We start from the raw sequence: 27920 nt of genomic DNA, 5'->3' as shown, positions 1-27920 counted from the left end.
TTCCATCTTTCCAAGGAGAAGCTCCGGGATATCTCCAGGCAGTTGCTGTTGGAGATGGAGAAGGGACTAAGAAAGGAAACTCACAATGACTCTACCCTGCAGATGCAGCCAACCTTCGTCAGGACGAGGCCTGATGGCACTGGTCAGTGCTTGTGTGTTAGCATGTGGCGGGCGTGATACTAACACTTGTGTCGCTCGTGATACTGACCCTGTGTAATTAACCCCAGCATCACTCAGTGACACTCCGCTTGTTGGATCAAAATCTCCTCCTCTCCCATTTTCCCGTGGCTGTTTTTGTCTCATCCTGTCCGCTATTGAATTGCTTATTGTGTCTGGGGAACTCTTCGATCAGAGTTGTGGTTTCCTGCTTTATGTTTCTGACAGAAGATGGAGTCTTCCTAGGGCTCCATCTGATTGGAGCGGATTTCAGAATCTTATGGGCGAAATTGAATGCCAAAAAAAAAGAACTTATTTTGAAGAAGGAATTGTTTAAATTCCCAAAGAAAGTCCTACGTGGCTCAGGAGAACAGGTATCAGCGCTGGCTGTTCAGTGTAACCAATTGAAACTACAAAAGACAACCTACAAATGGTGTGTTGCTCCCTGGTGCCAAGGGAGAAGATGTCACAGAATGGGTGCAGAACATTCTGCAGGGGAAGGGGAACAGTCAGAAGCCATGGGCCATGTTGGAACCTATGACATAGGAAGAAAAAGGTTCAGAAGCTAGGGAAGAGACTAAAGCAGCAGAACCTCAAAGGTGGTGACAAAAACTGGGCCAAAATTCATTTCCACTTGGAAAAAACATAGGTTAATAAAGGACAGCTAACACCGATTTGCTAAAGGCAAGTTGTGTCTAACTAACTTGATTGAGTGTTTCAATGAAGTCATGGAGAGGATTCATGAAGGTAGTGCAGTTGATGTTGTGTGTATGGACTTTCAAACAACAAAGACGTCCCAAGGCACTGAAAAGTCAGGGATTTGGACCCGAGCAGGGGGTTGGGATCAAGAGGGTTGGAGGGCAGGGAGGGCATAGGTAGGAGGGAGGCCGAAGGCGCAGTCAAAGAAGAGGGTCTTGAGATGTGCTTTGAAGGAGGCAAGGGAGGGAGCGAGGCGAAGGGACTGGGCTGGAGTGCCAAAGATTGGGGGCAGAGAGGCTGAAGGAATACACATTCCAGATAAAATCCAGGATTCGTCCATGTACTCCCATGGCTTCCAGTTTCATGAGGCACTTGCGAGGCGAGCGCGCCAACCACTATGCTGCGGGTTTCCAAATGTAGATGTCCAACACACACTGCACCCCAACTCAGCCTTTCCAGTTGGTTTTGGTTTAGGATTTCCCCTCGTTCAGTTATGTTTCCAGTTGAGAAAGAATGATCAGCATGGCACCCTTACATGTGGCCACCTTTAGATAGATGGCCAGAACACATATCACATGATTGAGATTGATTGATACCACCTCCCCCCTGTGCTCCCCATGTTCTAGCGCTTTATTGGCATTGTGTAACACCATGTGAAGAATCCTCAAAAGGCAGGTCATCATTCTTGTTCATTTCTGCTTGCAGTACTTTGACTACATCGCTGAATGTCTCGGCAATTTCCTGGAGAAATATGAAATGGAAACTAAAATCATTCCACTGGGCTTCACTCTTCCCTATCCCTTCAGACAGACGAGACTTGATGAGGTCAGAAGCTATCAATATGAACTGAATTAGCTGTGAATCACGTGGACAGAATATATTCTGCAATATTCTCCATCCTTAGACTGAAATCCCTATGGAGATGCTGTGTAGTTGAGAGTAATTTCACCATGTAAATACTGAGTGCCCATCTCCTTACTGTAGCCCTGTATGGGAGGTACTGGTCTCTGATGCTGGTCTGGGAGGGGCTGCTCTCTGATGTCTGTCTGGGTGGGGTTGTTGTTTTTAACTGCTCTCCTGCTCTCCCGAGACTTATTTGAATGGAAGTGAACCATGATTTGCTGTTGTGTCATAAATTAATAGATTCAATTGTATTTTCAGGGGATTCTGATCAGCTGGGTCAAAGATTTCCATGTCAGGGGAGTTGAAGGCAAGGATGTTGTGCAACTCCTGCAAGATGCCATTCAACGTAGAGGGGTAAGAGACTGAGAGCTGTGTGTAATTTATGTGAAATTTCTCAATTGGAATTTCAGTCACCTTACACCTACTCTCTTCTATCTCCTGCCACGCTCGTTTTTCCACTCTGAAATTGTAAAACACTTTGAATTGAATAATTATAATAATCCTTGCATTTCATATAGCGCCTTATCACGTCATCGAAATGTCTCAAAGCACTTCACAGAATATACTGTAAAGGGAATTGACTGTGTGTTTTGTGGGTGTAATGCAGCAGCTAATTGCGCACAAACAGTCGTGGATTGAGTGACTAAATTATTATTCAGAAGAACACTTTTTGAAGGGATTATTACCCCCAGAAAAGAGACTTGCTAATCAACTAATAACCGGGTTCCTACTTACTGCTAGGAAAAAGAGGTGTGTGAAGTAAGGAAACTTGCCTAAGGTTTCGCCCTGCCTAGGAATCAAACCCAGATCGTCTTGCTTGCGAGGCGAGTGCTCTAATCAATACGCCACAGAACTCTACATTTTTCCTGCTTGAAAATGAATTATTGCCATCTCAGTGATGTGAACAGGGTGGAAACCAGGCTAAAAGGGCTTGAGAAGGGAGGGTGAGAAAAGGTGTGAACAAAGTTGGATGGCAGCAATGCATTCCAGCACTTTAGAAAGGAAGTTTTGTTTGAGATGAGCCGGTAGTTAGCGAAATTTGACAGATCAAGAGTAGGGGTTTAGAGGAGAAGGGTGATGACAGCAGTTATGAGGGGGAGCAGGATGGTGCCGAGGGAAGGGGAGAGGAGAGGCAGTTGGAAGGTCAGCAGCTGGGTGTGGATGTGGAAGGGGTGGAGGGAGCTGGTCGGTTTCATCTGGAGGATTTTGAAAGATGATGAAGAAAGGAGTGTAGCAAGGGAGCAGTGGCTGGAAGTGTATATAGGGGTTCCAGAGGACATGGGGGAAGGGGTGGATGACGGAAGGAAGGAAGAGACATAGGCCAAGTGATGCTGTCTATTTTCAATGTGAAGAAGTCCATGACCTCTTCGCATTTGGGATTTGAGGTGCGGATGTAAATGCTTGAGGGTGACAATGTGGAGGTGATGTGTGGAGGAAAACAGGAGCTCGGGTTTGCTTTTTGGCCTGCAGTATATCATAATATTGGCTTTTTTGAGGGAGAGATGGTAAAAAAGGATAGCTGCATTCCTTCCTGGATTATCCACACTCCAGTTGAAGTTTGTGCAGATGCAGTCGGAGCACACGGGCAATGTATGAGGAGTAAAGAGGAGCTGATTCTGTGACCAAGGTTCTGTTTCTCTGTGACAGGTTTACAAAATTGGTCCAGTGGCTGTGCTCAATGACACTGTCGGAGCTATGATGAGCTGTGGCTACGAAGATCCACACTGTGAGATTGGACTCATTCTGGGTAAGACACTGAACTCTGGGACTCATCAAATGCTGAAGAGAGGGAACAGTTGGTGTCATCCATTTTTCAGAGCTGCTTGAAATTGGGAGGCCTTGCTTGGCTGGTACATACCAATATCTTGTAGCTGCTTCTGTTACACGTGCCATCACATGGTGCATTAAGTGACTGTTCCTCGCTCATACATACAGAGGCAGGGACTGGGTCTTCTTTCTCATCTGGCATCTTCTATAGATGATTAAATGCTAAATGGTTAAACAGGTTATGGCACGGATGTGGGGTTTAAGGGATAGTTGAGCTTTGAACAAGGCACCAAGGTTCAGTACTGGCTCATTGAGGTGTAGAGTGCATCCATGAATGGTGATGCTATCAGCACCTGAGGTGATGTGCCGTTGATTGGAACCAAGCAAGAGGGCCTCGTTCTTGTCAACATTCAACTGGAGAAAATTTTGTCCAGTTCCTGTTTCAGGGGAACATCATTCCTGCAGAAACCCCGTGCTATTCATGTCCTTGAGAGAGGTGCTGAGTATCTACTTCTCAAAGCCGTTCTGTACATGCAGAATTGACCATTGTCTTCCCAACATTGTTCCTCAAATTATTTTTGTCTTGAATTCCAGGGATAGGCACAAATGCTTGTTACATGGAGGAGATGCAGAACATTGAGCTCGTTGAAGGTGATGAAGGACAGATGTGCGTGAACATGGAGTGGGCGGCGTTTGGCTCGGATGGCTCTCTGAATGACATCCGGACAGAGTTTGACCTGGAGTTGGACAGATTATCCCTGTCACCTGGATCTCATCCGTGAGTGATCACTGTCAACCAATTTAACTGTGTATTTCTGGTTATCTTCAGGAGAGCACAACAAAATTGGTCTGGATGAAGTAGCTCTCCACCATACTGTTTCCCCACCCCCATCACTGCATCAAGCTGCTGTTTATATGGGTCCAATGCGCTGGCCTTTGCACCTTACCGGGTAACTTGTTCCTGCCGTTGATTACCTTCTGTGTAAAGAAAAACTTCCTGGTGTCTGTTTGAAATTGTCCTTTATACCTCTAAACTTGTGTCCTCTTGTTCTACTGTAATGATACATAAGAACATAAGAATTAGGAGCAGGAGTAGGCCGTTCGGCCCCTCGAGCCTGTGCCCCGCCATTCGTTAAGATCATGGTTGATCTTCAGACCTAACATTAATTACCCGCCCTATCCCCATATTCCCTTATCCCTCTATTTTTAAAAAATCTATCAGTCTCAGCCTTGAAGATGTTCAAGGACTGAGTGAGCATCTACAGCCTTCTGGGGTAGTGAATTCCATAAATTTATTACCCTCTGAGTGAAGAAATGTTCCTCAACTCTGTTCTAAAAGGCTGACCCTTAATTTTAAGACTGTGACCCCTGGTTATAGATTCTCCTACCAGGGGAAACAGACCCTCAGTGTCTACTTTATCCAGCCCTTTAAGAATCTTATATGTTTCAATAAGATCTCCCCTAATTCTTCTGTACTCTAGAGAATATAGCCCTAGTTTATTCAGCCTATCCTCATAGGTCAGTCCCCTCATCCCAGGAACTAACCGAGTGAATCTACGCTGCACCCCCTCTAGGGCAAGTATGTCCTTTTTTAAATAAGGAGACCAAAACTGCACACAATACTCTAGGTGCGGTCTCACCAAGGCCCTATACAGTTGCAGCAAGACTTCCCTACTCTTGTACTCTAAACCTTTTGCAATGAACGCTAACATGCCGTTCGCCTTCTTAGTTGCTGCTGCACCTGCAAACTAACTTTTTGAGACTGGTGTACAAGGACCCCCAAATCCCTCTGAACACTAACACTATCTAATCTCTCCCCCTCTAGAAAATAATCTGTTTTTCTATTTTTTCTACCTAGGTGAATAATTTCACACTTCCCCACATTAAATTCCATCTGCCACCTACTCGCCCACTCCCCTCGCCTATCTATATCCCGTTGCAATCTTTTTGCATCATCCTCAGAGCTTACTCTCCCACCTAGTTTAGTGTCATCTGCAAATTTAGATACGTTACATTCAATGTCCTCGTCTGGATCATTGATGTAAATTGTAAATAGCTGAGGCCCAAGCACTGATCCTTGTGGCACTCCCTGAAGTATTGATCTAGGTTTACTGTATCAATCCCATTTAAAGTTTAATATCCTCTTTGAGGTCCCCTCTGAATCGTCTTCTCTCTCAAGATTGAAGAGCCCAAGCTTGAGAGGATTTTTACACAACAGCTTGTGACATGCTCACAGCTCATTCCTCTAACACTGGGGCCTGGGCAACTCCTTACAATGACTAGAGCTGGTCTCAGTATTCCAGGTGCAGCCTGGACCAGTTCCAATTATGAGTCTGTAAACTTGCTCTGAGATTTGTTCACTTTTTAGAACAAATTGAATTGACGGAGTATTTCTACACATCTACTGTAAAAGTACTCCGCAAATTAGATTCTTGATGCGTGGAATAATGTGATGTGATTTTTCCTTTTTATTTTGCTCTCGTTGACACAGATTTGAGAAGATGGTGAGTGAGCTGTACTTAGGTGAGCTTGTCCGCCTCATTCTGGTGAAACTGTTGAATGAGAATGTTCTATTCAATCAAAAGGCAACACCACACCTGATGACCAGATGGAATTTTGAAAGCGAGTTTGTTTATGAACTTGAAAGGTAAATTTCTCAGCGCAGAGAGGCTGCTTTAAAACTCATGGAAATTTATGGAGAGCCTTCGTGACCCCCATTTTATGTGACAGATGATCTTCAGGAATGAAAAACAATCACCTCCTCATACCAAGTTACTCCCTTAACTAGTCACTATCACTATCAATATCCCGACTACTTCCCATTGCAGAATGTTAATAAGGTTCTCCACTTTATTTGTCGCTCCACTTAACACATAACTACTCCAGTCACATTCTAGAAGTTCATGTAAAAACATACAATGTAAAATTGATTGGAAAACTAGCCAAACTGTCTGTATAATGATGTTAATGTCAAATGTTGTGTCAGACCTGCTCCTTGAAAGTTGGTACTGATGTGCAGTGTGGGTATCAGTTCCCTGAGGAAACTTGTCCTTGTCTTTATTTATTCTATTCGCTGTCTTATATTCTAGTGAAAGAACTGAAATTGATAAAGTAAGGCGCATACTGAAAGAGTTTGTACTGGATCCCAGCGAGGAGGACTGTTTGGCTGTGCAGCACATCTGTCACATAGTCTCCCTACGCTCTGTCAGCTTGTACGCTGCCAGTCTCACAGCAATCTTAGCCAAGATAAAAAATAACAGAAAGCTGACTCACTTCAAGGTCTCAGTTGGTGTGGACGGAAACGTATACAAACATCATCTCAGGTAAGTGACGTTGAGAGATTTCCTCACAGAGCAGGAGTTTCTCCCAATGCCCTGGCCAATAGTCAATCATATAACACTGGTCATTCATGGCTGTCCGACACAGTAAAACCCTGTGAAGCGCTTTGAGACATCTCCTGACGTAAAAGTTGCTATAATACAAGGATTATTCACAAAATTGGCCTAGATCAGTGGTTTGAAACTGTACTCCTCTGTCTGAAGGTTTCAGTTTTCTCACTCACACACTCACCCTCTCACTCTTTAAATCAATCTCTCACTCCCTCAATTAATCTCTCACTCTCAATTAATCTCACTCTCTCAATTAATCGCTCAGTCACTCAATCAATCAATCAATCAATCAATCAATCAATCTCACTGAATGTCTCACTCACCCTCTCACAAACACAGACGCACAAGCGAGACACTCACTCACTCACTCACACACACATTCAATCACAGATGCAGATGGACACACTCACCCACACATGCACACACACACTCTCTCACTCACACACTCATTTACACACTCACACACACGCATCCGCGAGAAGACCTGGGTTCAATTCTCTGGAAGGGTGAAAACTTTGGCAAACTTCCTTACTCCACACACACATTTCTGTTTACCTAGCAGTGAGTAGAAATCCGCTTGATACTCGATTGGTGGATCGCTTTTTTGGGGGTAATAATCGCTTCAAAATATTAATAATAATGTGGTCACTGAATCCATGACTGTTTGTGGGACACTGCTATACTATAACAAATGCAAGGATTATTATTATTATAAGTTCCCCTTTATAATTCTTGCTCTATTGAATGGTACTACAGTTTAAATGGGAAGAAAATAATGTACACAGAAAATGAAAAGGACCTGGTGGTCCTGATTGACAATAAATTGAAGCTATTCCAATTGTCCTTGGTAACAGTGAGTAAGGCGAACCAGATGCTGGGTTGTATTAAAAGGACAATATTGAGCTAAAGTAGTGGGGTAATCCTGCCACTTTATAAATCACTGGTGCAACTGCACTTGGAATATTGTGTGCAGTTCTGGTCACCGCAATATAAAAGGGATATTGTAGCGATTGAGAGGATACAGAGGAGGGCAACCAAAATGATAGAGGGGTTGGAGGAACTGAACTACGAGGAGTGATTAGGTAAACTGGGCATGTTCACACTGGAGAAGAGAAGGTTGAGGGGCGATATGATTATGTTTTTTAAGATTTTGAAGGGACAAGATAATGTATACCATTCAAAGAAATGAGGAAGACCTCTGGCCCCTTCACACTATTTCCCTCTGTTCAATTCCCCATATCTTATTTCTCCTTCACCTTTTGTTGTGGTAATGGTCTCACTTAATTGATGCTGAGTTGTACTACTCACCAGGAAACTCACAAGGGAATTCCTATCAAATTGCTTGTTGGGTTTCTATCCCGAAATACAGACTCCCTTCTATCAAATGATCCATATGTCTAGCAATACATTCAACTGTTTTGTCCCTTGTTTCTGTATCAGGTTTCAAATTGCACTGAATACTGCCATTAAATTGCTGTCTCCAGATGTTGAAGTCACGTTTCTTCTCTCTGACGATGGTGGTGGTAAAGGTGCAGCATTGCTTACAGCTGCGGCCACCCGACTGGCTGCCCAACGTCTTGAGATCAACAAGATCCTCTATCGATTCAAACTAAGCCAAGAGCAGCTCAACGATATGAAGCAAAGGATGAGGAAGGAGATGGAAATGGGTCTGAAGGCAGAGACCCATGATATGAGCTCGATTGCTATGTTGCCATCATTCATACGCACTTTACCTAATGGCTCAGGTGAGCTCCTTTCAGATATTTTCTTTGCTAAATAATAATAATAATCCTTGCATTTGATATAGTGCTTTTCACATCTTCCAGACGTCTCAAAAGCGCTTCACAGAATATACTGTAAAGTGAATTGACTTTATATTTGAGGGTGAAATGCGGCAGCCAATTGCGCACCGCAGTGTCCCGCAAACAGTCGTGGTTTGAAGTGACCAATTTATTAGTGTTTTATTTTCTTGAGGGATTATTATCAGGGGTATGGAATAAGGAAACTTGCCCAAGGTTTCACCCTGCTGGGAATCGAACCCAGATCTCTCCCTTGTAAAGAGATTACTCCAACCACTGAGCTATAGGACTCCAGAAGTCTGCAAATCCTTTACAACTGTGGAAGGAAACCTCAAATAGGATAGAAAAAGTAAACCCAGAACAATATCTCCAGGTGCACCAAGACAATAAAATAAGAGGACAAAGGTTTTGGGTTGTAAAGGGCAATTTCGGACAAACACCAGACTGTTCTATGTTTGAGCACAGACTCACTTCTATGAAATGATCCATATATCCAGAAATACATTCAACTGTTTTTTTGTGCCTTATTTCTGCATTTTAAAAGGGTTAGTTGAGGTATAGCCATGATCTAATTAAATATGGGAACAGGCTCGAAGGGCTGAATGGGCTACTCCTGTTCCTATGTTCCTATGTTTATCCCTTGTTTTTTTACCCAGAAATGAATTAATGATTGGAACAGGTTGCCAAGACGATAGTTGAGGCCAGGACATTGGAAATCCTTTGAAAAGCAGCTGATGCTGTGATGGGAATACAGTACAGTGGGTGTTCTGGAGGGATGCTATTGGATGGGCTAAAGGGCCTTCTTCATCAGTCTACATGGTTGCAAAATTCACCTCACGGAGCCAGTGCAGAATATCGGTGACTTGTTCGATTCTCAACTGCTCTTTGAAACCCCACATCCATACTCTGGCCAAATCAGCCTTCCCTGACCTCTTGCAACATTGCCTGTGTTCCCCATTACCTCTAACTGTGGGCCACTAAGACACCTATCCATGCTTTCATCATGAACCTTATCAAATGCCTTCTGAGACTGCAATATAGACGACATCCATAGACAATCTCTTATCCACCATGTTAGTGACCTCCTTGTAAATTCAATTAGATTTGTCAGACCTGACCTACGCTTCACAAATACTGTGGGGTCCAATTGCTTAGTAGGTTAGTACCAGGGATGAAGGGGATGAGTTACGAGGATAGGCTGACCAATTTGGGCCTAAATCCTCGAGAATATAGAAGAATTAGAGGTGATCTTATAGAAACCTATAAGATCATCAAAGAGCATGATAGAGTAGATAGTGGGAGATTGTTTCCCCTGGTTGGAGAAACTAAAACCAGGGGTCACAACCTTAAAATCAGAGGCCAGCCCTTTCGCACTGAGTTGAGGAAGAACTTCTTCACTCAAAGGATGGTGAATGTATGGAACTCACTACCCCAAAGGGCTGTTGACGCTCAGTCCTTGAACATATTCAAGACTGAGATAGATAGATTTTTTAAGGGATTAAGGGATATGGGGATAAGGCAGGGTTAGATTATTAGCTGGAGTTAGATTAGATGATCAGCCATGATTGAATGGCAGTGCAGGCTCGAAGGGCCGAATGGCCTATTCGTGCTCCTACATGTTATGTTAGTGGTTAGAGCATTCACCTCGCAAGTGAGAGGACCTGGGCTTCATTCCCATGCATGGCGAAACATTGGGCAAGTTTCCTTACTCCACACGCCCCTGTTTACCCAGCAGTAAGTAGGAACCTGGTTGTTGTCAACCAGGCAACCTGACAGGCTGCCTGTCCGATATCGAGTCCTGGACGAGAGACAACTTTCTTCAGCTCAACGTGCGAAAAACCGAGGCCCTCCTGATTGGCTCACGTCAGCGCCTCCGCACCTCAGGCGCCGACACCATCAGCATCCAAGGCTGCACTCTCCACCTCTCAAAGCCAGTCAGGAACCTCGGCGTTTTGTTCGACCCTGAGCTGTCCTTTCTCCCTCACATCCGCACCACAACTGGCACTGCCTTCCATCACCTCCGGAACATCGCCAGACTACGGCACTACCTCACCCCTCACGCGGCTGAAACCCTGGTCCACGCCTTTGTCACCTCAAGGCTGGACTATGGGAACTCTCTCCTCGCCGGCCTTCCCGGCACCTCCCTCCACAAGCTGCAGGTCATTCAGAACTCTGCAGCTCGTGTACTGTCCCGCACCAGGCTTCGCGATCACATCACTCCCACCCTCGCTCGCCTCCACTGGCTCCCCATCCCCCAGAGGATTGATTTCAAGATCCTCATCCTCACCTATAAGGCCATCCACGGCCTCGCTCCCTCCTACCTCTCCAACCTGCTATCCCCCTACCTACCTGCCCGTACCCTCTGTTCCTCCGGCTCCGGTCTGCTTCACGTCCCTCGCCCCAATCGCCCTACCATTGGTGGTCGGGCCTTCAGCCTCTCAGCCCCGAGGCTCTGGAACTCCATCCCCCAGTGCCTTCGCCGCTTCCTCCCTCTCCTCTTCAAGGCCGGTCTCAAAACCTTTCTCTTTGACCGAGCCTTCAGCTCCCCTCTCGACTCTCTTCCCCCTCCTCGCTCCCTCCCTTCCCTCCCTCACCCTGACCATTCCCCCCTCCTCGCTCCCTCCCTTCCCTCCCCTCACCATTTCCCCCCTGCTCGGGTCATGACCCAACTGTGCAGCGCCTTGGGACGTCCTCCTGACGTGAAAGGCGCTTTATAAATGGAATCTTGTTGTTGTTGTTGTTGTTGTTGTCGAATGGCTAATCGCTTTTCAGGGGGTAATAATCAATTCAAAAATAATTCTAATAACAATTTGGTCACTCCATCCACGAATGGTTGTGGGACACTGCTGTACGCAATTGGGAGCACTTTCGCCTCTGAGTCAGAAGGTTGTGGGTTCAAGACCCACACTGGGATATTGAACTCAAATAATCTGAATTTATATGAACTCATCCTTCAGATGAGACATTAAGCCAAGGTCTTGTTTGCCTGTTCATGTGCCCATTAAAGATCCCATTGGCACAACTCAAAAGTGGTGTCTTGGCCAATGATCCCCAAATGAATTTGTTAATGGCTATACACAATATGCCTCATTCGCCCACAAATGTACAGTAAATCTTTTAAAGCATTTTGGGACGTCCTCCCGAAGTCAAAGGTGCTATAACAAATGCAATGTTTCTTTTATTATTATTTCCACACTGATTTGCAGAGCAAGGCAACTTCCTGGCACTGCATCTGGGAGATCTCAATGTACGTATTCTACTGATGCATATTCCCAGTCAGGATGAGAATGAAATAGAAGTGGTGAATACAAACTACAGCCTTCCTCAGGAAATGTTTCACGCCACAGGAGTACAGGTACCAACAGGCTAACAGTTCATTTAGGTCCTCACACCACAAAATACATCAATAACAGCTTACAGTTAGCCAATGCCTTTACTATAAAATAAAGATCTTAAAGTGTGTTGCTGAACAAGATTAATTACAAAAAGAAGTAATACATTAAATATCAAAGTAACGCGTGGCGGCAAAAAATATTGCACAAACAGCAATTTAATTTGCAACAAGAAGGAATTAAAGCCAGGATTCTTGAAAATATACGGAGGATTATTAGGGCTTAGAATGTTCTATACAGAATGGTAGTTGAGTCATAATCCATATTAGCTACAAGATCATAGGAGAGGTTCAGATAAGGAAGGCCCTTTAGTCCGTTTGTTCTCATCCTTCCAGAATCCCCAACTTACTGTCCTCCCTCCCCAGCATCAAGCTGTTTCTTGAAAAACACAACATCCCTTTCTGATAATCTGGTAATAAAATTGGGCATAAAATAATAATGGTAGACTCAGCAGGTCAGACCAGCATCTATGGAGAGAAGTAAGTGAATTAACATTTCAGGCCAATGACCTTTCGTCAATTCTGATGTTTCCCAGTGCCTGTCCTGCTAGCGGCACCCTACCTATGAGGGATTTGGCTTGCAGGGTTAACAGGAGTTGAGTGCGATAATTTTCCGCCATCAATGACTGGTCTACCCTTCCAAGTTATAATAAAATAATAATAATCCTTGCATTTGATATAGCACTTTTCACATCTTCTAGACGTCTCAAAGCGCTTCACAGAATATACTGTAAAGTGAATTGACAGTATATTTTGTGGACAAAATGAGGCGAAAGTTCTGCTGAACTAGGCTGGCTGTGCTGTCGTCAGCAGTGCCCTGGAATACTGGGGACACACCTGGCTCAGGAACTGGACTACAGGTGGATGGAAGGTACCAGGAACTCCCTGCGAGCTTCCTCGTGGGCAACACAACTCAGCATGAAATAATAAAAATAATAATTGTTGCATTTGATATAGTGCTTTATCACATCTTAGAGACATCTCAAAGTGCTTCACAGAATATACTGTAAAGTGAATTAACTATATTTTGTGGACAAAATGAGGCAGTTAATTGCGCACAGCAGTGTCCCACAAACAGTCGTGGATTGAGTGTCCAATTTATTATTATACATTTTTTTGAAGGAATTATTACTGTCGGAAAAGCAATCCGTCAATCGACTGACAACTGGGCTCCTATTTATTGCTAGGTAAACAGAGGTGCGTGGAGTAAGGAAACTTGACCAATTTTTTGCCCTGCTGGGAATAGAACCCAGGTCTCTTGCTTGCGAACGAGTGCTCTAACTGAGCTACAGGACTCCACAATGCGTGAGAGCATTGCTACCATGGAATTCTCAGTTTGGTTTGGAAACTTTTCAGCACAGTGATGGGTTTCCTCATGTGTCGAACACCCAGCTGAGCCCACCCCACCAAAACAAATTGCCCCAAAAAAGAGTTTCTATAAACAAAGTGATTTCTGCGCTGTTTGTTACAACAAATGCCAGAGGATCTTTAACATTCTCCTGAACAGGCAGACAAGACCTCTGTCTAACATCTCATTTGAATTATTGCACCTCCAGAATAGATTGTAGCGTAACCTATGGATGCGAAAGAATTTGCCAAGGGGGAAGCTAAAAGAGATCTAAGGGCATTACTTGACTCATCCTGATATGAGGCAGCAATAAACAAGGCAAACAGGATGCTGAAGCAGTTTATATTCTCTGGCTGTACATTGCTCTGCACAGACCTCACTGAGAATACAGCAACCACTTGGATTGGGTGGACCCAGGTTTAGAGCTGTAAAGTGCAATTTCAGGACAGTTTTTCTTTATCCAGAGGGTGATCAATAACTGGAACATGAAGGGTGATTGAGGCGAGTAAACTAGAACTCATTTAAAAGACAGCTTGATATGTGATGGGAAGATGGTAGGTTGGGTGTTCTAGAGGGATGAGGTCAGACGTGCCATGGGCCTCATGATGAGAAATATCAAAAAAATGAGGAGATAAGGTGGCTGCTGTGGAAAAACAAACACAGCCTCTTTCTGTGCTCTTATGCTCTTGGATTCAATGACAGAATATTACTCATAGCTGTTCACACTTCATTCATTTATCTGTAATAACAATCTTCTTTGTACATTGATTTATTATTCCCAGCTCTTTGATCATGTTGTGGATTGCATCAATGACTTTCTGCAAAAGAATAATATTATGGGATCTCTGCCGGTGGGATTCGCGTTCTCTTTCCCCTGTAAACAGACCAAACTGGACGAGGTGAGGCTGGATATGTGTGTTATTTACAGATGAAGTGATGAATTATATAATGAGAGGATAAGCTGGAGTGAGAGTGATAGCACATGGAGTCTGTCATATGTGGAGTTGGAGGCAAGTGTTGTTTTAAGTAAGTTGTAGTCTATTGAATTAGAGAAAGTAGCACACAAGTCCATCAGTTTCCACCTGATATCAATCATTTCCTACTTATTTAGAAGCCTTTATACTAAATTTTACAGGACGCTTTTGTGTCCTGCTTATGTCTGTTTGCAAGAATACAATATCTTTGACTCTTTCATTTTTTCTCCCTTTTATAATCTAACTTTCCCCCACCCCCCTTTTTTCAAAATTAGGCAGTGATATTGTTCAGTGAATGAGTTCAGATTTATTTTTGCTCGATGAGCCTGGCTGGTCTTCTTATCTGGTTCGGTATTGTTCCTCCTCTGGTGTTGGTTGCCGTACTTATGGCCTCATAAGTTTCTGCGTATGGTGTTTTGTGTTTCCTTTATATACCCATCCATCAGATTCTTCACTCTGTATGATCCTATTTGCTTCAGTGCATTCTGGTTGCCCTCTTCTATATTCTCTCAGTTGCTGCAATACCCTTTCTGTACTGCGGCGACCAGAACTGCACACAGTATTCCAAGTTTACTCGCACCAATGATTTAACCAGTGGCAGGTTTACTCCACTATTTAGCTCAATATTGCCTTTTAATACAACCCAGCATCTGGTTTGCCTTACTCACTGCTACCGAGCACTGTTGCTTCAATTTATTACCAATCAGGATCCCCAGGTCCTTTTCGTTTTCCGTACATATTATTTTCATTCCATTTAAATAATAGTCCCTTCCTGGGTTATTTGTCCCCATGTACCTTCACCCACTACACCCTGATCCTCTGGAATTTCCTGCTTCAATCCTTCTGCCTTGTTTCCTGTTTAGCCATTTTCAGATTACACCTGAAGACTTTCCTCATGAACCGGATAGGATAACATAAGAACATAAGAAATGCTAGGTGAAAAAAGACCAAGGTCCATTTAGTTCGCTTTCCACCTTCCTGGTGGTCGCATGCACATATGTCTCAAACTACCTATGTACCATATTCTATAATGTTATTTCCTAAAAGAAAACTATCTAATCTGTGTTTGAAAGAATCAACACTTCCTGCTTCAACCGTCTCCCTAGGGAGCCTGTTCCACTAATCACTCATGTAGTAGGACAAATTGGTAACTCTTTCAAGGATATGGTACAGGCATGATGGGCCAAATGGTCTCCTTCTATGCTGTAAAATTCAATGATTCTATGATGACCAAGGTTACAGTCAACCCTCCCATTTTCCCTCAGCTTGGTGCTATGCTCATTGGTCGCTCTGAGATGCTCGCCAGAGTGAAAGGCGCTTGTATGAATGTAAGTTGTTGTTAAGCACTGTGCTGGGCTTCTGCATGTGTCAGACACCCAACTTACCAATAAAAAGAGTTTGATGAGTTTATTTATTGTTCTCTGCTATGTAGGGTTTTCTCATAAAATGGACCAAGGGATTCAAGACAACAGGCTGTGAAGGGAAGGATGTGGTGGATCTACTGCGAAAGGCCATTGCTCGCAAAAATCAAAAAATGCATAGAAATGAAAAGAAGTCTGATACGTTATCCAGCACCATTGAAGTGCGAATTGTTGCTCTCATAAATGACACGGTTGGAACAATGATAGCTTGTGCTTATGAAAACCCAAAGTGTGAAGTTGGTGTCATTATTGGTAAACACTCTTTTAAATAAGTCATTAATTGCAGAGTATAAAGATAATAATCTGGCATTTGATATAGCACTATTCAAGTTGGGAGGACATCTCAAAGCACTTCATAGGATAGACTATGAACTAGTTGTAGGCAAATGACAGAAGGATTTTAATCTTAACCCTCCGCTTCAGGTTTTTCTTTCTCATTTAAATTGCTTCACATTTTTACAGATATTCTTTGTAGCTATTGCCAGAACTGACTTCTGGAAAATTCCCTGTCAAATGACCCACTAGAGACTATCCTCCTTGGGGCGCGGTAGATAAGTGGGGTCTCATTGGAGATGAACTTGCTCCAAGGTGATGTGTTTAGTAATGGAATGTCAGAATCAAGCCAGCCCTCTACAGCATTCTCAGTATTCCAGTTCCTGAGACAGATGGGACTGCCGATGATAGCACAGCCCGGCCTGGCTCATCGACAGGACTTAGAAGGGCAGGCCACTGGGAGCAGGGATTCTTCTGACTCAACTCCTGTTTACCCTGGAAGGCAAAGCCCTAATGAGAAGGATGGTCCTGGCTGGACAAGCAGTGGGCAAGTTTGATGGCCAATGCTGTTCCTAAGTCTTGGCTTGTGCCAACCTGCACCTAAAGCTCTGGAATTAGGTACAATACAAAATACAAAATACTTATAACATTTGTATGGCACTTTTCATTTTGGGAGGCCTGTTCACTCCAGGGAGAGAGTGCATATTCCATTCCAATAAATATCTTGGGAATTTCCATGTATAGGTGAAATGCATGGTGCTCAGTTTGTTTTGGATACTCTTTATCATGGTGATCGGTTTCCATGTGTGTCAGACACCCGACTGACCAAAACAAAATGCATAAGGGACCCGGTGTGGAATGTGGAATTTGAAGAACAGTTGAAGGTTGAACAAAACACCAAGGATCTGCGATGACTCCATGAGGTATAGAGTAGATTTATGCTGCCTGAGATGAGAAAGCGCTGGTGGCAACCAAGCAGGGCCTCAGTTTTGTCGATATTCAGCTGGAAAAAGTTGGCTCTCATCCAGGACTTGATGTCTGACAGACAATTCATCAAGTCAGCAGAAGGCCTGGAGTCGAGGGTGGAGGCAGAGAGATCCATTTCGGTCATCCACATACATCTGGAAGCTAACCGCATGTCTCTGGATACCATTGCTGAGCAGTAGCATGTAGATATTAAAGAGGAGAGGACTGAGGATAGAGCTCTGAGGAACGCCACATGTAATGGTACAAGTAGAAAGAGGAGAAGCTGTTGAGGCTGAAAGAGGAGACACAATGGAGACAATAGGATAGGTAAGAGTAAAACCAGGAAAGGACAGAAAGCATCACACTTGGCTTACCAAATGCATACACAACTTTTGCACACAGTTTGGTCTTGGAGACCCCAGATTGTGCTTTGGGGTCCTTGTTGGACCAAGCGTAGGAAGCTTGCCAGACAATGCTCCCAATGGCAAGCTGTGGGGTTTTAATTGGTTAGACTCCATAACATCTGGAGTCAATCCTAAAATCCTATAGCTTGACATTACAAGCAATGCCTGGCAAGCTTCCTGTGTCTTGTCCAATGGGACCAGCCTACCGGAATAGACTACTACAGAGGATGGGCATATTTCCAATATTCTTTTGTGAAGCACATCACCTCAGAGCCAGCTCAACCCCAAGTGGACTACGCTTACCTACCCCCCCTCCTCCCCCCCCGGAGGATGACTAGTCAGTCACCTATTAAAGGATTAAAGGATCTACCTAGATCTAATAAACCGGTCGAAAAATGTCAATTAGCAGCCCCAAACCAAACTGCTGAGAGATCCAAATATGTATCAAAAATTACATTTGTCTGGAATGGAGTCATTTATTTTTCTCTAAAAGGACCTAACCTGCTAACCAAACCCTGCTAACCATACATGCCTTAATTAGATCGAGGCTCGACTATGTAAACTCACTGCTTGTCGGCCTCCCCAACTTCTCCCTCCACAGGCTACAGATCATCCAGAACTCTGCAGCCCGTATCCTCTCCCGCTCTAGGCTTCACGACTCTATAACCCCCATCCCTGCCCAACTCCACTGGCTTCCCATCACACAGAGGATACAGTTCAAGTTCCTGGTCCTCACCTTCAAAGCCCTCCATGGTCTTGCTGCCCCCTACCTCTCCGACCTCCTAACCCCCTATCACCCTGTTCACTCCCTCAGCTCAGTGGGCTCCGGCCTGCTTCACATCCCCTGCCTTGCCCCACTATTGGTGGGCGGACCTTCCGCCACTGCAGCCACAATCTGGAACTCCATCCTGCAGTCCGTCCGCCTCGCCCTCTTCCTCGCCACCTACAAGACCCACCTCAAGACCCTCTCCGTCTGTGCTTTCGATCTGCCTACATCTCCCCCTGCCCTCCACCCTCCCCCACCCCGATGTCCAGCTCGGGTCCGTAACTCTATCTGTCCAGTGCCTTGGGACGTCCTCCTGACATGAAAGGCGCTATACAAATATAATCTTGTTGTAGAGTTTTGGAATGGGTTTGCAAGAGGCAAGGTCAGAATATTACTTAGTGTACTGCTAGAGTTTAACCAGCTAAAATCGCACAGCTTGCCATTGCAAATATCCTTCCCACTGTCAGCTAGGACCGCCCTACCCATTCGTGTTTTGGTTTTCAAGGTTAACAGGAGCCGAGTTGGAAGAGTCGCAGCCTCAGACCTAACACAGCTTCAATCTCACACAAAAACTGATTCTAGAGTTTGTCACATTTCAAGGCTCTGTTGTGAGTTTCAAAATAATAATAATAATAATAATAATAATCCTTGCATTTGATATAGCGCTTTTCACGTCGGGAGGACGTCCCAAAGCGCTTCACAGAATATACTGTAAAGTGAGTTGACTGTATATTTGTGGGCGAACGCGGCAGCCAATTGCGCACAGCAATGTCCCACAGACAGTCATAGATTGAAAATGACCAATTTATTATTGTTTTTTGGTTTTGGAGGGATTATTATTAGGCGTGTGGAGTAAGGAAACTTGCCCAAGGTTTCGCCCTGCCTGGAATTGAACTCAGGTCTCTTGCTTGCAAAGCGAGTGCTCTAACCACTGAGCTACAGGACTCCAAAGGGAAGTAGAGGCATGAAGGGTATTTGGGTAGAGTAGGGCAGTGTGACTGAATGAACAGCTAGTTCTGGGAGCCACTGTACACTGAATAGACCAAATGGTCTTTTTCTGCTCTGTAAATTTCTATGATTCTTCTTACTGTATGACAATCTCACACTGTGTCAGCAGGAACTGGCACTAACGCATGTTACATGGAGGAGATGAGGAACATTGAGATGGTGCCTGGTGACGAAGGACAAATGTGCATCAATATGGAGTGGGGAGCGTTTGGGGACAATGGTTGTCTGGAAGACTTTGTCACATCAACTGACAAACAATTGGATAGTTATTCTCAGAACCCAAGAAAACAAACGTAAGAAATTCTGCTCAAACCTGCTCCCTGATTATAATAATAATAATCCTTGCATTTGATATAGCGCTTTTCACGTCGGGAGGATGTCCCAAAGCGCTTCACAGAACACACTGTAAAGTGAAGTGACTGTATATTTGTGGGCGAACGCGGCAGCCAATTGCGCACAGCAATGTCCCACAAACAGTCGTGGATTGAAAATGACCAATTTATTATTGTTTTTGGAGGGATTATTATTAGGCTCTGTGTGGAGTAAGGAAACTTGCCCAAGGTTTCGCCCTCTGCCTGGAATTGAACTCAGGTCTCTCACTTGCAAAGCGAGTGCTCTAACCACTGAGCTACAGGACTCCACATTAAACTGATTAAACTCAATTGTGAGGTGCTTGTTATAATGAAAGAAGACAGGCTTTGTCTCAATCAAGTAACTTCACACACTACTGGATTCTCTGCTCCTGTCACTTCAAAAAGGTTCTTTCCTAAAAATAATCATGCAAGTGATCACTTGATTCTGTTCAGGAAGAGAAAAGGACATTTCTGATGGTATATTGGAGAGAGCTGCAGCTTATGGTCCAAGAGATTGCTGGCTTGAATTCCTCACTGGTCTCAGCTGGGGCTCCATGGGAGAGGTTAAACTGCTTTCCCAGGGTTAAGGAAAGAGTTTCTGCTGGTAAAGCGTTCCGGGATTTACGTCATGGCTGTTTGTGGGACATTGTTGTGTGCAAATTGGCTGCTGCATTTGCCTGAAACAATTTACATTTATATAGCTCACTTCATGTTGGGTCACATCTTGAAATTTCTTAAATGAATCAAATGGTGATTAAAAGACATAAAACAGTGTGAAAGGAGCTATATGAAATGCATGGATGATCACTATAGTGGCAATAATTCCAGGTCTGTCTCAAGACCGCAGCTTGAAGCTTCTGGGCTTGACTTTCAGTTACCAACGTGGCGAAAGCCTGAAGTGTGGTTCCAGGCAGTGATGTCTGACTCCTGTCTGACCACCCAGTTGGAGTACAAAGAATAACCATAGAATAAAAAGCATCTTGTTTTATATTTTATTGTTTACTCCCCCAAGTTTCTATGTGCCATGTTGACCTCTGCTAAGATTATTGTTTATTATTGATTATTATTTGTAAACCCGGGGTTGGATTGTGTATGTCAGACATCCCACCCCTTCCAGACAGGTGTCTGGCAAGATGGGACCTGGCTGGTGTTTAAACCATATCTCACACTCTGGATGAGATACCGCAGTTCTAACCATGTGTTGTGGGTCATTAGTCTCTGGAACACCAAAAAGAAACTGCCCTAAACTGGCAAAGTAGCTTGTTTGTGAGGCTGGTGTATCTGACTGCTCTGTCCTCTCCACAGGTATGAAAAGATGATCAGTGGTTTGTACCTGGGTGAAATTATCCGAAATATTCTCATTGCATTGACTGAAAAAGGAATCCTCTTCCATGGCAAGGTCTCTAAAAGGCTGAATACACAAGACATATTTACCTTAGATGTCCTTTCAAAGGTTGAAAGGTGACTACAACAACAACAACAAAATGACATTTGTATAGTACGTTTCACATTGGAAGGATGTCCCAAGGCGCTGGACAGACAGAGGTTTGGTCCCAAGCTGGAGGTCGGGGTCGCGAAGGTTGGAGGGCAGGGCGGATGCAGGGAAATCGAAGAAGTTCTTGCGATTGGTTTTGAAGGTGGCAAGGTCGTGGGTGAGGCAGAGGGAATGCGGGATGTGGCAGAGTGGCAGAAGGCCTGCCCACCAATAGTGGGGTGAGCGAGGCGGGGGATGTGAAACAGGCTGGAGCCCGGTGAGCGGAGGGAGTGAAGCGGATGGTAGAGGGTTAGGAGGTCGCAGAGGTAGGGGGAGCAAGACTATGGAGAGCTTTCAAGCTGAGGACCAGGATCTTGAACTGTATCCTCTGTGTGATTGGAAGCAAGTGGAGTTCGGTGAGAATGGGGGTGATAGCGTCGCAGAGCCTAGTGCAGGAGTTGTTCTGGATGATTTGCAGCCTACGGAGGGAGGAGTTGGGGAGGCCGACAATGAGTTTGCATAGTCGAGCGTCAATGTAGTGAAAGCATGTATAAGGGTTTCGGCGGCCTGCAGTGTGAAATAGTGGCGGAGCCAGGCGATGTTGCGGGGGTGGGGGAAGGCGGAGTGGGTCATGGTGCAGATGTGGGTTAGAAAGGTTTGTTGAGGGTCAAAGAAGACGTCAAGGTTCTGGACTGGCTTAGCAAGGTGGAGTGTGCTACTATGGATGGTGATGCTGTCAGCAAGGAGGCGCTGATGGGAGCCAACAGGAGAGCCTCGGTCTTGTTGATGTTCAAATGAAGAAAGTTAACTCTCATCCAGGACTTGATGTCCGACAGACATTCTGTCAGGACAGCAGTGGTCCTGGAGTCAAGTGTGGAGGCATAGAGGTAAAGTTGGGTGTCATCCGCATACATGTGGAAGTTGATCCCATGTCTGCGAATAATGTCACCAAGAGGGAGCATATAGGTATTGAAGAGGACCAAGGACAGAGCCCTGAGGTACGCCACATGAGACAGTGCGGTGGCTGGAGCAGAAGCTGTGGAGATGAAGTGGAGTTGATGTGAAAGGGATGATCTGATCCAGTCAAGGACAGAGCCATGAAGGTTGGGTGAAAGGAGAGGCAGTGGATGAGGATAGAGTGGTCAACAGTGTCGAAGACAGCAGTTCAAGGAGGCTGAGGAGGCAGAGGGAGTCCTCGTCGCAGATGGACAGAATATCATTTGCCACTTTGACGAGGGCTGTTTCTGTGCTGTGGGCAGCACGGAAACATAATTGGAGAGATTAGAGAAGGGAGTGGTGGGAGAGGAAGGAGCAAAGCCGAGAAGAAACAACTTGTTCCAGGACCTTGGAGAGGAAAGGGAGGTTGGAGATTGGGCGGTAGTTTGGGAGTAGAGAAGGGTTCAGGGAGGGTATTTTAAGGATAGTGATGATGGCGTTTTTTACTGGGGTGGGAACAGTACCAGAGGACAGGGAGAGGTTTATGATGTCATTGAGTAGAGGGGCAAGGAGGTGGACTAAATCATTGACTGCATGTTTCACAAAAATTACTCCAAAAATATTCAAATCACTGGGCCGTTCTGGTGCTAGTTCCTCCACTGGAGATAATAATAATAATAATAATCCTTGCATTTGATATAGCGCTTTTCATATCTTCTAGACATCTCAAAGTGCTTCACATATTATACTGTAAAGTGAATTGACTCTATATTTGTGGGCGAAACGCGGCAGTCAATTGCGCACAGCAGTGTCCCACAAACAGTCGTGGATTGAAAATGACCAATTTATTATTGTTTTGTTTTGGAGGGATTATTATTAGGCGTGTGGAGTAAGGAAACTTGCCCAACGTTTTGTCCTGTCTAGAATTGAATCCAGGTATCTCGCTTGCAAGGCGAGTGCTCTAACCACTGAGCTACAGGACTCCACATGAGACTGTGAGACAAACTTAACCGAGGTCCCGTCTGCCTGTTCAGGTGGATGTTAACGATCGCATGTCACTGTTCAAAACGAGAGAAGGGAGTTTCTCTCTCCCAGTGTCCTGGTCAGTCATCTCCCAAATAAAATTAGTCATTCACTTCATGACCGTTGTGGGACAATGCTGTGCACAAAATGGCTGCTGCATTTGCCTAGAAAAGACACATTCACTATAATTTACAGAATATCCCTTGAAGTGATTTGAGACATCCTCTCGACATGAAAGGTTACAGATTGGCGGGAGACCTTTGGAGGACAGCCTGTGACATGCCTGCCTACTTGGTGTTTCGAGTTTCAATGCCATGTACCAGGCGTACTCAGCACCAGCTGCTTAATTCTCATGCGAGTAGCCTTGGCAGATAGTCAGTCCCGCTGTGAAACTAAATGTGCCTCCAGGGAGATAAGTGATAGGTCAGTGACAAAGGGCATCCTTGCCTTACCCCCATTCCAAAGGGATGGGCTCAGTGACTCCACTGTCTTGGAATTACATGGATCTTGAAGCTGGAGAACACATTCAGGATAAAATCTTGGATTCGGCCATGTACTTTCATAGTTTCCAGTTTCATCACGACGACCTCATGAGGCACTAGGTTGAAAGTCGTGTGAACAACAACAACAACAAAATTACATTTGTTTAGCCTTTCACATCGGGTGGACATCCCAAAGCGCTGGACAGACAGAGTTACGGACCGGAGCCAAGGGTCGGGGTGGGGGAGGGCGGGGGGGGGAAGCAGGGTGATCAAAAGCACGGTCGAAGAGGAGGGTCTTGAGGTAGGTCTTGAAGGTGGTGAGGAAGGGGGCAATATGGAGGGACTGCAGGATGGAGTTCCAGAGGGTGGATGCAGACTGGCGGAAGGTGTGAAGCAGGCCAAAGCAGAGGAAGTGAACCAGGTGTGAAAATCAAGGAACGCAAAGGTAAGTGGGTTTCCCCTTAGTCTTATGGCATTCTGCGATCTCATACAGAGCCACAACCTGTCCCACACATTCCTCATGAGAACATTAGCCAGCCTACTCCTTCCTGATCAAACCACGAGCCTCCAATGCGTGCGATATATGTATAGTGACCACCGGAAGCACCTCTTTTAGGGCCATTGAAACCAGTGAGATCCCTCACTGTAGTTATTGGTTTCACTCGATTTCACCCTTTTTGCGGTTAGAAACTACTATTGCATTCTGGAACACTGGTAGAGTGCGTGTCTCAAACAGAATCCTGTTGATCAGCACCAGGAGGGCAGTTCCAAGGCAAGATGGGGCGTTCCTGAGCTGCCAAGTTTATCATGTTGTGCCTTTTACTAGAGAGTTCCTGGACTGCAGTCAGTAAGTGAGGATGTATTTCAGTGGTCCATCTGCCTAATGTCTGCTTTTCTCTGTCTATCAGTGATAACCTCGGGCTGTTGCAAGTCCGTTCGATCCTTCAAAACCTGGGATTGGAAAGTACATGTGATGACAGCATAATTGTGAAGGAGGTGTGTAAGACCATCATTAACAGAGCGGGCCATCTCTGCGGAGTTGGGATTGCTGCTATAACGGAGAAAATAAGAGAAAACCGAGGACTAGAGGATCTAACAATTACTGCTGGAGTGACTGGTGACGTGTACAGCTTAAGCGCACAGTAAGTATTACAATGGTAAAGTTGGACACAGTTTGAATACAATTTTAATTTCCTCTTGTACTGATTCATATCTGGGCTTTGGAACAGATGAAAACAGGAAAAACAGGAGGCTATTCAGCCCATCGAGACTGTTCCACCAATTTATTAGATCTGGTAAATCTTTTAATCTTAAAGATCGTTCTTTCTTTAACACTGAATACCTCTACTACCAACTCTCTGTCCATCCTTGCTTTTCAACATCCGTTTACATAATGAATTATCTAAAGATAGATGGGATAAAAATAATGCCAGTGACCAAACAAAGTGACCAAACATGTTCTATAATGTGTCCAGGACTGGTTTGTAGATCAGAGTGTCTCCAGTACAGCTATGCAGGAGGCAGTGCTTGATCTATTTCTAGGAAATCAGGTAGAGAACATTTAACGAACCGCGAATTTCTGACAATACACATTTCAAGCAGACAGAACAATAGAAATCAAGGTACAGAAGAAGGCCATTCTGCCAATCTTGTATTAGAGTGTCTGCCGAACTATGAGCTTAAAGACAACCTGGCTCAGTTGGCAGCACTCTTAGTGCTGAGTCAGTAAGTTATGGGTTTTAGCCACAAATTGGGATTTGCACTCCAATGCAGTGCTAGAGGAGCACTGCATTATTGGAGATGCTGTCCTCCAGATGAAACTTCAAACAGGTTCTGATTGCTTGTTCAGGTGTAAAAGTCACAGTAATTTGTCCTTACAGCATATCCTGTGAATCGCTTTAAATATTTTGACAATGTGATAAGGCACTATATCAAATGTTTGTTAATTCTATTGTTAATTCTAAGTCCCAACGTGAAACCTGAATTCACAACTTTCCAATTCAGATATGAGAGAGAGCGACTAATTGAGCTAAGTTGACACTTGTTATTTTCTTTATGTAAGATTCATCTCTACAGCTTTTGGGAGCTGAGCTGGTTCCTCAGCACCAATGGAACACCACATGTCACTGCCCACCTATCAGGGTGAGAGTTCCACAGGTCGGGATCAGTATAGTGTAAAACCAATTTGGATTTACACAGCGCCTTTCAGTGGGTGCATGGGAAGCAGAGCTGACTGAAGGCACAGTTGAAGAGAAGGAATTTAAAGATAGAGGATGAGGAGGAAGGATTGAGGCAAGGAGTTCCAGAGGTCTGGGGCAGAGTGCCTAAAAGCTTGGCCACTGATGACAGTGTGGAGGGATTAGGTGACACAAGGCAACAACAATAAAATTACATTTGTATAGCGCCTTTCAGGTCGGGAGGATGTCCCAAGGTGCTGGACAGACAAGAGTTTCGGACCCAAGCTGGGGTTCGGTATCAGGTAGGGCGGGGGGCTGCAGGGAGATCAAAAGCACGGTTGAAGAGGAAGGTCTTGAGATGGATCTTGAAGGAGGCAAGGGAGGGAGCAAGGCAGGATAGAATTCCAGTGGGGGCAGAGTAGTGGAAGGCCCGCCTGCCAATAGTGGGGTGAGCAAGGCGGGGAACGTGAAGCAGGCCAGAGCCTGGTGAGCGGAGAGAGCGAGCAGGATGGTAGGGGGTTAGGAGGTCACAGAGGTAGAGGAGAGCAAGACCATTTGAAGGTGAGGACCAGGATCTTGAACTGTATCCTCTGTGTGATGGGAAACCAGTCAAGTCAGGCGAGGATGGGGAGTAATAGGGTCATGGAGCTGGTGCGGGAGAGGTAAAGAGGTTGCAAAGTTCTGGATGATCTGCTGCCTAAGGAACAGGCAAAGGAGTGGGGTATGAATAGGTCAGAGAGGTCAGGAGGTGCTGGGGCATGCAGGGATTTGTATGTGAGGCAGAGGATTATTAAATCAATTATTTCGGAGATGGGAACAGTGGAGCCTGGCCTCGTGGGGACTGGGGTGATGGTGTATGGAGTTTGGTGAGGACGCCAACGGGTGGCGTTTTGGATAAGCTGGACCTTGTGGGTGGTTGAACCGGAGAGACCGGTGAGGAGAGTGTTTGAGGAATTGAGGCGGGAGCTTATGAAATCATGGACGAGGGTTTCAACATAGTTTTGTGCAAAAAATAATGTCAGAGACAAGTAATATTGCAGAGGTGGAGGAAAACGGTCTGGTCAGGGACTGGGTGTGGGGTATGAAGGAAAGCTGAGGATCAAACTGGATGCCGAGGTTGCTCAGTGTTAAGGGGAGTTGGAGAGAGACTGGGGAGGTTGAAGGAGATCAAAGCTGTTGGTTGATGGGAGCCAAAGAGGATAGTTTCTGTCTTGTCCACATTGAGCAGTCAGGTCAGGTCAGGGTCAGTGTTGAGAGGTGAGGGGTTCACCAAGGGAGGTCATAGCAGAGTAATATAATAATAATCTTTGCATTTGATATAGCGCTTTTCATGTCAGGAGGACGTCCCAAAGCGCTTCACAGAACACACTGTAAAGTGAATTGACTGTATATTTGTGGGCGAACGCGGCAGCCAATTGCGCACAGCAATGTCCCACAAACAGTCGTAGATTGAAAATGACCAATTTATTATTGTTTTGGGTTTTGGAGGGATTATTATTAGGCTCTGTGTGGAGTAAGGAAACTTGCCCAAGGTTTGGCCCTCTGCCTGGAATTGAACTCAGGTCTCTCGCTTGCAAAGCGAGTGCTCTAACCACTGAGCTACCGGACTCCACACACCTGGATACCACCAGAAATGTGGAGTTTGACTTTGATTCTTAAATGTGACTCAGATCTGGAGGTCGATGCTCACTGTTGTGCTGCCATTTATCTCATTCTGCTTCTCGTCAGTTTTGCCAAGGTCGTGGAGGATACAGTGAAGATGTTGGCCCCAAAGTGTGCAGTTAGCCTCCAGTTTTCAGACGATGGGTCAGGCAAGGGTGCGGCTTTTATTGCAGCAGTGGTGTCACGTGAACAAGTGTTAACATAGAGGAACCTGTCGTGGAAAACCAGACTGTGAATGTTTGCTGTCAGCCTCAGGGAATGCCCAGAAACTCTCTGCAGATCACTGCAACAAGAGATATCATCTACCTCATACTATTCATTCCTGTGGACCAGGCAGCAAAGTGTCCAGACCTAAATGTACACTCACTGTGTGTTATATTCCTGGAATTATGCGATAAGATTTGGGCTCTTGTGACATCTGCTCATTGAACATGTTCTCACTCAATGAGAATACAGCATTTGTGCTTGCTGAGTGTACACTCATGAGACAATGTTCCTGAAGCTCCCAGGTTCAGTCAGACCATTTGTTCCCTGGATATGCGCTCCCGA

General features: G+C 45.0%; 1 protein-coding gene across 2 annotated transcripts; it reads left to right on the top strand.

Moving 5' to 3' along the window:
- On the top strand, positions 1 to 27627 carry LOC103190177 (hexokinase-2-like). Of its 2 annotated transcripts, none has more exons than XM_007910872.2 (16): positions 1 to 142; positions 385 to 530; positions 1561 to 1680; positions 2017 to 2112; positions 3406 to 3505; positions 4120 to 4303; positions 6017 to 6172; positions 6615 to 6848; positions 8355 to 8659; positions 11920 to 12068; positions 14235 to 14351; positions 15859 to 16099; positions 19374 to 19557; positions 20923 to 21078; positions 24441 to 24674; positions 27438 to 27627. In XM_007910872.2, the coding sequence occupies exons 1-16, from the start codon at positions 55 to 57 to the stop codon at positions 27574 to 27576; spliced, it is 2649 nt and encodes an 882-aa protein (XP_007909063.2). In that variant the 5' UTR covers positions 1 to 54; the 3' UTR covers positions 27577 to 27627. The 2 variants fall into 2 exon arrangements, with proteins under 2 accessions (XP_007909063.2, XP_042197595.1); XM_042341661.1 differs by having other exon boundaries at positions 19371 to 19557.
- Positions 27628 to 27920: the final 293 nt, after the last annotated feature.

Source organism: Callorhinchus milii, unplaced genomic scaffold, assembly GCF_018977255.1.
Source record: "Callorhinchus milii isolate IMCB2004 unplaced genomic scaffold, IMCB_Cmil_1.0 Scaffold17, whole genome shotgun sequence".
Classification (NCBI taxonomy): Eukaryota; Metazoa; Chordata; class Chondrichthyes; order Chimaeriformes; family Callorhinchidae; genus Callorhinchus; species Callorhinchus milii.
Note: the sequence above shows the minus strand (reverse complement) of the source record. Positions and strands in the feature narration are given on the sequence as shown.

Excerpts from the sequence above, each read along its gene's own strand:
- LOC103190177 (XM_042341661.1), top strand. The coding sequence starts at position 55 with ATGGAGAAGGGACTAAGAAAGGAAACTCACAATGACTCTACCCTGCAG. Across the intron at positions 6,849-8,354 it reads GTATACAAACATCATCTCAG|GTTTCAAATTGCACTGAATA; the intron begins GTAAGTGACGTT and ends TTTCTGTATCAG. Across the intron at positions 19,558-20,922 it reads CAGAACCCAAGAAAACAAAC|GTATGAAAAGATGATCAGTG; the intron begins GTAAGAAATTCT and ends TCCTCTCCACAG.